Source organism: Cicer arietinum, chromosome 6, assembly GCF_000331145.2.
Source record: "Cicer arietinum cultivar CDC Frontier isolate Library 1 chromosome 6, Cicar.CDCFrontier_v2.0, whole genome shotgun sequence".
Taxonomy (NCBI): domain Eukaryota; kingdom Viridiplantae; phylum Streptophyta; class Magnoliopsida; order Fabales; family Fabaceae; genus Cicer; species Cicer arietinum.
Window position 1 is genome coordinate 53,141,401 of NC_021165.2, and position 12,476 is coordinate 53,153,876.

At 31.9% G+C, this 12,476-nt stretch overlaps 1 protein-coding gene across 1 annotated transcript; it reads left to right on the top strand.

Moving 5' to 3' along the window:
* The first annotated feature begins 287 nt into the window (after positions 1 to 287).
* LOC101502551 (uncharacterized) lies at positions 288 to 3,772 on the top strand. Its single transcript, XM_004516171.3, has 8 exons — positions 288 to 597; positions 2,318 to 2,431; positions 2,541 to 2,609; positions 2,727 to 2,746; positions 2,836 to 2,888; positions 3,002 to 3,032; positions 3,142 to 3,223; positions 3,351 to 3,772. The coding sequence occupies exons 1-8, from the start codon at positions 414 to 416 to the stop codon at positions 3,527 to 3,529; spliced, it is 732 nt and encodes a 243-aa protein (XP_004516228.1). The 5' UTR covers positions 288 to 413; the 3' UTR covers positions 3,530 to 3,772.
* The last annotated feature ends 8,704 nt before the right edge of the window (positions 3,773 to 12,476 follow it).

Consider the following 12,476-nt stretch of genomic DNA (forward strand, 5'->3'; position numbering starts at 1 on the left):
AAATATCAATTTTCAAAATAAATGCTAAAAGTGAATAAAAAAAATTGAAGGATTAAAATGTTAGTTTTTTTTATAAAATAATAACAACAAATTTTTAATTTTTTTTTAAATTAAAAACTTATTTTACCTTTTTCATTATTAACATTATTTTTTTTATTAAGATCTAACTTTAAAAATTAGAACAAAATTGTTAAAATGTTCGATACTAACATGTGAATCACCTTATTATTTTATTCTCCACACACCTGATTACAAACACAAGGTCCAAAATCCAAACCAAACAAAGCCCAAACAAACAAAACAATAATATCTCACAATTCTTTCTGTTTCATAATTTTTGTCCCAAATTCCTTTCTTGTCTTGTCTCACACAATCAGCTTCCATTTCAACTAGCTTAGACGGTTGCCGAAAACATGTTCCGAGACGTGTCAAGTTGCAACACCTATGACTACGGTGACGCTCTTTATTGGGACGCTCGTTACATTCAAGAAGGTGGTTCCTTTGATTGGTATCAGCGTTACTCTGATCTTAGACCCTTTATTCGTAATTATATCCCTCCTCAGTCTAGGATCCTCATGGTTGGTTGTGGCAATGCTGGTAATTTTTCCTTTTTCTTTATTTTATATTACTCACTTCTCTTATATTCCATATTTCAAACACCGCAATTTCAAATTACCCTTACTTCTTTTCATTACCTATGCTTCAGTTTCCAGACTCAACTTTAGGGTTTTCTAAAAAATTGTGTTTTTAATTTTGGGGTTTTGCATGTTAGTATCTTGTTGAATTTAATTTGTTTATGTTGATAGTAGTTTTTAAGTGCATGTTTGGATTTGCAGTGATTTACGCGGAATCATGGTGGATTATGGCAATTTTGACAAAAACTACACTATTGAGCTTCAACAAAATCATAGTGCCACCGTGATTTCGTTAATTCAAACATAGTTTTTATACATTCTTCAATCAGATCTTACCATTAGATTATATGTTCTAAGAAGTTTGTAGGACTTTATCAACTTAGTCTCAGTATTATCGATATTATAAAATGATATTAGGCTTAGTTTTAAATGTTACCCTGATGTTATCAACTCAATGTCATTATTATCCACAAAAATATTTATAGAAGAACGAACTTGGTTTCAACCTGCATTAAATATTTGGTTTTAAAATGGAAGTTTCTTGTGTTTTTCTGCTATGGTGGGTTGTATTTTAAGTTTTGAACTTTTTGATTGCATCATTGATTGGCGAGCTCAAGAAAGGAGAAAAAACTACCATATTTCTGTTAATTTGTCAAATTGCAAATTTTTAGTTATTGAGATCTGATTATGAATTATTAAGGTCAGACCGATTGATAGGAACCCTGAATAAAAGAAACAGAAAATGTATTATTATTTGAGAAATCCGGATTATTACAGAAGAAGACCTCTGTAATCCCAGAGCTAATGTTCCTCAGAGAAGAGAAGACAGCTGTAATCCCATCATAATTAGTTTAGTTTGACGAGGTCGAATCTTGTTAGTTAGCACAAAATGGCATAAGCTGGAGATAAAAATGGAATCATGTATTCTGTGTAGATTTGTGGGCTTACCGAAGTTATTAGGCATCTGCAACTAACTAGAGCTGGCTAACCAGGTGTTCATATAACTATGAATTGTGTATACTTGCTCTAAAACTTTTATATGTTTCATGTGTTTGACAGAATTTTGTATTTGTCTAGCTTAACATCGGACAGTTAATTGAATAACAGAAATATTTTCATGGATTTAACTGCTTTGCATATTTTGTAAACATGTAGCTGTAGTACAGTAGCAATCTTGGAAAAGTAAGATTTTACAAAGCTTAGGAGTTTTCAAAGTAGTTGAGGGAATTGAATGGTGGCCTTGGGTCAAGATAATTATGTTTTGTGAATGGATCCACTCTGAGTCCTATATCACCTATTGTTTTGCGATACGTGATTTAGTAAAAGTGTTCTCGTATATCAGCTATAGCAACATTATAGCACTATAGGGCAGCGGAATTCGAACAAACCGCTATCTTTTGTGATCCGTGGTTGATAACACCTGTCCTGTCTTCCAAGCTAAAGCAGTGAGGGTAGGCATGTCGAGTTTAGTTTCGATTCCCATTAATCCAAAATAGGTTCCTCTTTCTTTTCTACTTGTATATGTAATTGAGGAAACAATTTACCGAACATGAGCAATGCATAGTCTTATTTTCAATATTTTATCATCTGCTAAGTGCTATCTTACTTGAACGAGATTTTTCTTTTATTGAGTCCATAATTTTTCAGAAAATTTACAAGGAGCAAACGGATGTATTTTGCAGTTATGTCAGAGGATATGGTCAAAGATGGTTATGAGGAAATCGTGAATATTGATATTTCATCAGTTGCAATTGAAATGATGAGAAGAAAATACGAGTACATCCCTCAGCTAAAATGTATGTTATCAATAACATTGTGTTACTTATTTGTATAATCTTGCACCTTTTTTACCGAAAACATAAGTGCTTACCTATATATGTAAGCTAACTTCATGAATCTCAATAGACTTGCAGATGGATGTCAGGGATATGAGCTTCTTTCCAGATGAATCTTTTAATGGTGTAATTGATAAAGGTATCAGTTGATCATTTCAGTGCAAACCTTATCAAAGTCAAAGAAATCTATATTATATATATACACATATACTTGGTAATTCATATACTGATGCTACTTTGTTGATGCTTGATCTAGGAACTCTTGATTCATTAATGGTATGGTGCTTCACTAATTATTCTTATCATTTATCTAATTTTGTATATTCATGCGCTAACCTCAAATTTTTTTTTTTTTTGTATTTTAGTGTGGTACTGATGCTCCAATTAGTGCTTCTCAGATGCTGGCAGAAGTGTGTAGGTTGTATAGACTTTAATGAGAATACATTTCTTGAAATTTTCGCATAAAGTATTGAATATTCATGCTTCATTTTTTGAGTCTCAGTAAGAATGCCTATTTTTTCTTCAATGCAGACTTCTAAAACCGGGAGGGACTTATATGCTGGTAATCACATTTGGATGGATTTGAAGTTCTATTTATCAGCTTGATATCATTCATATATTATGGGAACTTAGAAAATAAAATTAATTATTGACTAAATTTCGTCTTGCAGATTACGTATGGCGATCCAACCGTAAGGATGCCTCACCTAAGCAAACCTGTATACAATTGGAAAATTACATTGTATAATATCCGTAAGATTCCACCCTTTTGTGTCTTTTCTTGAATTTATATAAAATATCATATGAATTGTTATTGGATATAGTTGTGGAGCTTTGATTCAGTGTTCTTGTCATGCTAACATTCTCTTAATCCATGCAGCAAGACCGGGATTTCATAAGCCTGAAGGCAGTACTTCGTCAAGGAAATCATTCTTGGAACCTATTCCTCTTACCGACAAGGGCTTACTTCCAGCAGATTGGGTTCTGGAAGATCCAGATTCTCACTATATATATGTTTGTAAAAAGATAAACAACACAGATGTAGACGATGTTTTATAGCGCTCACTCACATCGAAGCACGGTGAAGTTGGTGTTTATTCACTTCACAAACTTTGATGTGCATGAGTTATTTGTATTTGCTCTTGTTGTGTGTACCACTTGGAGAAGTTACCCTTTTCAATGGGATGTTTCTAATAGTATTTTGTTATCATAAACTAGAGCAATGAGGTTAGATTGTAGAGATGATTGATAATATCATTTTAAAATTTATGAAGATATCAAAGGAATTGACTGATTATGTAACCCATTTGTGTGGTTTTACTTTTGCATGTCTTGGTGAATTGTGGTGGTAGCATGTAAACAATATTGTCTTTACGCCCTATTTTTACGAGTTGGGTTCGCCAGATGCAAATAACGACCTCGTTTTTTACATATCTAAGCTCAAACCATTGTTTAAGGTAGGAGGTGTACAAATGACGAGCTAAGTCGGTTTTGGTGCGTCTCTTACCACTTTTTAATTTATTCAAAAATAGTAACTTATAACACTGTCATACAAAATACAAATCACTTAATCAAAACAAGTAACCTACTACCTATTGGATTCATAGATTTTTCACCACCCAATAGTCTTACTTTTTAATCAAGATTAGTATTAAAACAACATTGTCTTAATAAGATAAAATAAAAAAAAAAAGAATTTGTCCTTAATGTATTTTGGGACAGGACAGGTAATCCGAACTCGATCATTTTTTTACCTTATCTTTGTCATGTTTTTTTGTGTGTCTTTGTCTTGTTGTTTTTTTTTGGCTCGAGTCAGACCTAAGCCGTTGCTTATGAGTTAGGTCGGGTTTGTGGGACGGATCGGGTCTTGTACACCTCTAGTTTTAGGGGCTGCTAATGCTGCCTTCAGTTGCAAGCACTTTGGTTATGCTTGATCCTTGAAGCAATTTTTTTAAAACAACACGTTATAGTTGGTTCAATTGATTGATCTGAGAATCCATAATTGGGTTTATTTTGTTGAATCGCAATTACAGTGTAGTAGGTTCCATTGGTTTTCATTTATCTCATTTTATTTATTTATTTATTTATTTATATGTCATTGGATTCAACTGTTGTTGAATTGGTTAAATCAGTTGAACTATGACTCGGAAGTCTCACCAGTTCAATCTCCGATCTAATTTTTAAAACATTTTTCGAAAGGTTTTGGGTTCTTTTCAACTTGAAAACATCTAGAGAGGAACAACACTAAATCCTTGTATAGTGGGAAATGTTTAATGTGTTGGAGGCCGAATGGGAAGACAAATCTGTCTTTGGAGGTTAGCCCAAATGGTTGCACAACAGAAGAGAGATGATGGTTTTATCCTGTACCCCCAAATTATCCCTGTACCCCCCATAAACTAAAGAAAAAGACATAAATGCCCCATATAAATATTAAAAATTCCAGATTTTCACCATTCCATCATATATGTTTGTTGGTACAGAAGTGAGTAAATTGTTTCTTTCATTTTCTTCTAGAAAATATTTTTCAAATTTTCCGGTACAAAAATTGCACTCTAGAAAACTTGAAAAAAGTTTTCCGGTACAATAGATTATTTTCAGAAATCTTATTTGACGTTTTCTGGAACTATAGAAAAACTTATTTCAACTTTTTTGGAACATATACAATACCAGAAAACTTTTTTTTTGTTGACATTTTCGGAAGTTACTGAAAAACTTCAACCCACAAATCTTTTAGAAGTTCTTTTTAATTTAATTTAATTATTTTATTTTTGCGTGTGTATTTTTTGAATTTTTTATTCCATTACTATTTATTTAATTCATTTTATTTTAACTAAATTTTTTCCAGTGGGTGCGGATGCCAGAGGAAGAGATGACAAGATAATACGAAGAACATGTGACATTGAAACTTCATCATCTATAGAAGCCCTAGAAAGGATTCGACCGAAAGCATCCTGGAGAAGACGACACATTATAATGGAAGATGATGACTCGGGAGAGCAGGGTCATATATCTATCACTGAGGCTGATATTGGTATACATGAGGAGGAGCAGAGTGTGGTACATCAGGAGGTGGAGACTGTGGTACACAAGGAGGAAGAGCTGTGGTACATGAGGAGGAGGGACCTGTACAGGAGGGTGAACTGACACGTATCTTAGAGGACCATATAATCTGTCCGTCCTTACACGATACGACATCATGTGTCTGGAAGACTATGGTTTGGTCAAGTAAGTTAAATTAATTATTATTTATGGTGCATTAAAAACATTTAAATTAATTATTATTTATGGTGCATTAAAAATATTAAAAATAATTATTATTTATGGCATATTAAATATTTAAATTAATTATTATTTATGGTGCATTAAAAATATTTAAATTAATTATTATTTTTATTTTATATTTAATTTTAATGTCATATATTTTATTTTTATGCAGGAGCGACCAATGCAAAAAATTGTTGCTCATGGAAAGAAATTGCAACAATTTACTCCACAAGTTATTCCGTGAATTATAGAGACGTGAATGAATTTATCTGGATTAGCCCTACTACAATGGGATAGTCTGAAGCTGATTGACAACAACCTGATTTCTGCATTTGTGGAAAAATGGCATTCAGAGACCTCGTCATTTCACATGCCATTTGGTGAAATGAAGATTACTTTGAATGATGTTGCCAATCTGTTAGGCGTTCATATTAGGGGCGAGTTATATAGTCCACTACATGACCTAGATAGATTAATGACATGTAATTTTGCCATAACTTTATTAGGGGCGCCTCTTGAAGAGATATGAGAGGAAACTAATAAACACAAGGGGTGCACACTATAAATTAGATTTGTTGAAAGAGCTTTTCAAAAGATAGTGTGCAACAGAGCGATTCGATTGTGCTGCTAGGGCGTATCTGCTGAATCTGGTAGGAAGTATTATTTTTGCAAATAAAAGTCATACGTTAATTGATGCGAAATATCTCCCCTTATTCAAAGATTTAGAAGGTACAAGTAGATATGTCTGGGGTAGTGCTGCACTTGTAGTCCTTTATGACTACCTCTTTGATGCTAGTTGTTATGACACCAAATAGTTAGGTGGATATATGTCGCTGCTGCACGTATTAAATATTTATGATTATTATTAATTGTTATGATTGTTAATTAATAATTTTTATGTTTATCATTAATTTAATTACCTTTTTTTTTGCAACAGTGTTGGATATACGAACATTTTTCACATATTTATAAAAGAGGTGATTAGGGTGCTGATGTTGAGTGCATTGCTAGAATGAACATATGGAGTTATAAATAAGACAAACACAAAATCCCTAAGTACAAAATGATGATTGGTGCACTGATATCTATTGATGTCATATGGAGACCGTGAGAGAATCATAGAGATGTCATTCCCTTTGAAGATATAATGATATACAATGACCACCTCCGATTATGCAGCATTGTAGTGACGTATTTTCCTGAGAGGTGTATGAGACAATTTGGATACATCCAACATATTCCACAACCCCCACCTCTAGTGTTTTCCGATGTAGATGTCGAATGGATGGGATATTTGAGCCCTGTCACCGAATTGCATCACATGATACGTCTAACTACGTATCTATCTGAGTATCAGGATGAATATTTGGAGTGGTTCTATAGGGTATCTCATCCACTTTTATGTGACCAGATGGTGCATCCCAAGTTCCAGATTTTAATATCCCACCGCTGCAGAAGCTTCTTGTGAACAACCATCTATCCTGCAACAGGTGGGTGATCTTATACAGCGACACTGATTAGTAGTTATTTATTTTTATTTGTGATGAACATTGTTTTTGTAATATTATTATATCATTAACTCTACTTTTATTTGTCATGAACATCATTAATGTTATTTTAATTTAATTTAATTATTTTACATTATTGTTATATGAGCAACTTTACTTTTATTTGTGATGAAATATAACAAAAATACTATCTAAAATAAACTAATAACAAATGCATTTTATATAAGTTTTAAAGTATTGTATTCTATACAAAATCAATCTTCATCTAATGACATGTCATCTACGGGTTGTGCATTTTGTGTAACACGTGTCATATGCCCTAATAAATACTCACTGTTGTAGACTTCCTGTATATGTTGGTGCCCAAGAAGTTGCCTCCTCGATGCGATATTGCTTCCAACCTAGTGCAATGTCTGACATTGGAAATCCATCTTTCATCTTTAACTGCAAAATAGAAGTATTATTTATTGGAAATCCATCTTCCATCTTTAATTTTACTAATTAAAAAATAGAAGTATTATTTAAGAAAATAATATCATTTAAAAAATTGTTTACCGGAACCTAATGACTTGCTTCAACAAAACCAATACATATAATACGATCATTTGTTGTCGATCCTGAATGTGAACCCCTCATAGGAAAGAAAGTCATGGAAAATGTATGACCAAACGTGACGAGAATAATATTATATGTTGACGCTATTACGTAACCCATATCAGGTATTGACATCCATTTATCTATGAGTTGAACACCTAAGCTTGTTATCTTCAACCAATCTCTTACTTCTCTAATGCGTCTTGGGAAAAGTCTATCATATGGACTTATATGAGAAACAATCTCCTAGTAAAAACTATGGCAGACCAAAGACCAAGACTACTCATCGTGTCCAAGCAATGTTGCAAAGGCACGATAACCATAATTTCCATCTGCTATCACATTGAATATGTCATCAATGTATGGTTGAATAACATCAAGAAATTTTCTCTAGAACAAATGCTTTGATGATTGAGATGATTGAGAGGGTTGTTTCTTTGATGAAAGAGAATGTCTCTTCTTTGATGATTGAGATGGTTGGGAACCAGAATCTTCACAATATGTTGCATTAACATGCTCAAAGTAAGAAGAGTATCGATATACATCATATCCATCCGACTTCTTACCCTTACTCTTCTTCACTCGTCCTTTGGTTTTAACTTTTTTAGGTGGTGGACACATTGAACTTGTAGTTTGAAAACAAGTTTACGCACCTTACTCTTCAACACACTTTTTCCTATAACATCAAGTTATCAAAAGCGTTTCCATAAGACATTAATCTTATTAGACATATCCAACTATGATCCATCTTTTGTGTCTTGAGTGAGTTCACATTCCATGCTTAATTTGCTCCATTGACTATGCACATAATTTAGAGGAATTGGTTCACCAATCAATTTATATTGTGTCAACTAACAAACACAAGGTAACCCGTATGTTCTTTTGAGAGAGCACCCATATTCATATTTGTCTGTATCCACCCACTCAACTTTCTTGTATTCTTCAGCTATACGTCTTTGAGCTTATCTTGATACAAATTTATTCAATCTCTGATAAAATGGATTGTTGTGTTCATACTCTTCATCATATAAACTTTTCTGAAATGAGCCCCTGATTTTTTTTTTTTATGTTGAAACTTTATCATGTTGTCCATAGCCTCCCAAAATTTACACATGTCACCATGTTGTGTTCCAACATTAACTTCACTTTCCAATGAGCTAACTCACCCTATGATTACATATAAATTGTCACCATGGAGCAATCTAACAATATATAGTAAAATTACAAAATCAAAGTTTTAGAGTGACATGACATACCTGTTAGTCGTTGTGTTCCCCAAATGCATCAATCGATTTGTTCATGGTTCAACAAACCTTTGCTTATGCGGAATCAACCAAGTTTTTTTCACATAGTCAACAAACACTTTATTATTGACACATGATTGCTCAAACATGTGCAATCGTGTGATATACTCTTTTTTATCAATGCAATACATAATGTATTTCCACATATTCAATACTAACTCTTGTCTATCCTTTAAGACGTATTGCTTTCATTTGCTCCAACATTTTTTCGATATAAAATAGACAAAGCACATTAAGAACATGTGGAAATACAATTCCAACTGGTTTCATTAAAGCAAGATCTCTGTATGTCACAATTACATGAGGAAATTTGTTTTGTGTAATAAGCAATTTTCTTAGCCTCTCGAATGCCCAACAAATTTTTTCTTCCCGCTCGCATTCCAAATAAGCAAACCCAACTACAAATGTCATATATGTTGATGTCATACCAACAATTTCAAGTTTCAAGTAATGACATTTTATATTTATTAATTTTGTAGGTGCTATCCATAATCAACACAATAGGAAACAAATTCAACAACTTCACTGAATCTGGATGGGCCCAAAAAATATCTCACATAACATCTGAATCTTCCCGCTTTCTATTCCAACACACATAATTTTGTATCTTCAATTAACTTGAATAAATGTTGCATCTTTTTCTTGTGACCTCTCACGTGCAATCGAATCATAATCCTCTATTTATATATTTTTGATATCTGAGTAACATTATTCTTATCTCGGTCTTGCAATAAGAGTAATATGTGTCTTAGTGCAACATTATATTTTGTTAAGTTATGAATATGTTTTTTTTCTTTTTCATCTAAGTGTCCAACAAATGCATGTCCCTCTAAAGTATAAGGTAATTCATGGTTGTGAACTCCACAAATTACTTTAATTGTCCATCATGAACCATCTTTTAATGGTTTTGATCTAAGCTTGAAAACACAACCACACTTTTTTTGTTGAACTTTGAGTTGAAGTATCAACACACATGTATTTTCCTCTTTTGTCACAACATAATATTAATTTATTTCTCCTCCCTCTCTCTTCTGTCTCTTTGTCTGATCTTCTGATGATAACAGTCACTTTATTTTTTATATCGATTTCTTTAGCGCAATTCACAACAGCTTCCCTTGTATCAAATATCTGAAATAAAATATACTATAAATTATAATAATTAATCACAATAATATATTTTTACAATATTAATATTAATTATATTTTTTGATACCTAATATGTGTAAAAAATGTTGGTAGTATCGGCACATGTTTTATCAAATAATAGTACCGGTTTATCCATGTGTTAAAATTTATAAAAATTAATAAAATAAAATAAAATATTTTGGTGTGTACGGAAATCTTATTAAGAGGTTTTCCGGTAAATCCTTATTGTACTGAAAAATTTTCTTCAAGTTTTTCGGTAGTATACATTTTTAACCTTTTGTACAATAATTTTTTTTAAAGTTTTTTGGTAGAAACCTTCTTTACCAGAAAACTTTAAAAAAGTTTTCTGGTAAACATGTCTGTACCAAATATATTCTAAATAGTTTTCTAGTAACTTTTGGAAAACTTTTACCTACCGGAAATCTTTTTTGTTTGGTCTGAAAATGTTGGAATGGTAAAAAAAAAGTGAGTTTGAGTTGGTAAAATAGTTAAAAAAAATTAAAAATATATTTAATATTTTTACAAATTTGTGGAGGTATAAGTACAAGTGTAGAGGTATAGGGTAAATTCTTCAAAGAGAGAATAGAAATTGGGTCAAGGAATGTGAACTAGTCCAGTATGGCATTTCCAACATTAGTATAACTATACAAAAATAATATGAGTTGAGACTGTCATTACATCGTGGACAGATTAGCTGCTTTGTACATACGATTCACTCTAACTTTTCAAGATTCACCCATCAAATCTTTGATTCTATTGATCAAACTTCTCCCCATCAAATTGATATTCCCACTACCAACCAACACTTGTGCTACCACTTGTGAATCAACTAGAAGTTTGATTGTCAAGTATCCGTGAGTTTGAGCTAGGAGAAAACTTTCAAACACTCCCCACAAGTCCTCCATCTTATTTATTTATAGAGTTAGTTTCTACTTTAGTACATGAGAAATATGATGAGGTTCAATTTAATTCTTTAGAAAAATAAAAATATATTTTAGTTGTTAAAAAAAATAAACTGGAACAACTTAGTCCATATTATTATAAAAAAAGAGACAGTTAGGTCTACAGTAATTAAAATGAGGCCATATGATCCTTACAATAATTTAAAAAAAGGACAATTTAGTCCTTACAACAAAAATTTCTTAAATAGTTTCAATTAATCACCAATTATTTTTCAACAAACAATTCTAAATGTTGTACTAAGAAATAAATGATACTTGACAATCAGTGACGGATCCACTTCAAGGGGTGGGGTGTGTGGGCAGGGAGTGACCTACACTTAATTATGAATAATTATGTTTACTGATTAACACACTAATAAACCGATAATATGCTAGCGATTGGGTCTCCAATGTGATTTTATTATTATTATTATTATTTTTTTAAATGTGTGGGGTATTTTTATAGTGGTAATTTTAAAGTAAACATAAAATATAAAAATATTACATGATTAACATGACATCCTAACTATGTTCACAACCTAAGTGAACCACCTATCATTTTCAACACTCTAAAATATTATTACAAAAGAAAAAAGAAAATTACATGATGCTTAGGGGGACTATATCAAAACTCAAGAAAACAATCCCAGAGAATACAAATTACTGACTCGTTAAAAACCTTACTAGGAAAACCCAATGGGATAAAACCACAATGAAAGAAAAAAAGAGTAGGTAAACTAAAGTAACAATATCAATCACAATGAGGAGGAGTTTTAATTGTGATTCCCTTTTTTAAAAATATTAATTCATGTTTTCAATTTATACTAATTCAAGATCAATTTTGGTTACTCATAAAAATCCAAAATGTTCTTGGTTAGTTAAAAATAAATGAAACATATTATTTCTACGTGATTAGTTATAGTAAGTGAGAAATAATAAATGATATGGATAAGATAATCACACAATGATGTATCCTGGTTCACCCAAGGTGGGCTACTCCCAGTCCTCACAATTTATGAGTTTTTCTACTAATGTACTTCACACAACAACGATCTTGCTTTCACACAATTTTCCTTGATCACTCTTGATCAGTTATAACATTTACCTTTCAATCTTGAAAGGATTTTTACAGTTACCTTTCAGTCCAGAAATGATTTTTACAAGTTACCTTTTAAACAAAAAGGATTTTTACAGTACACTCAAACTATCTTAAGAAATAGATTTGAGTTTCAAATTGTGATAGAAGGTT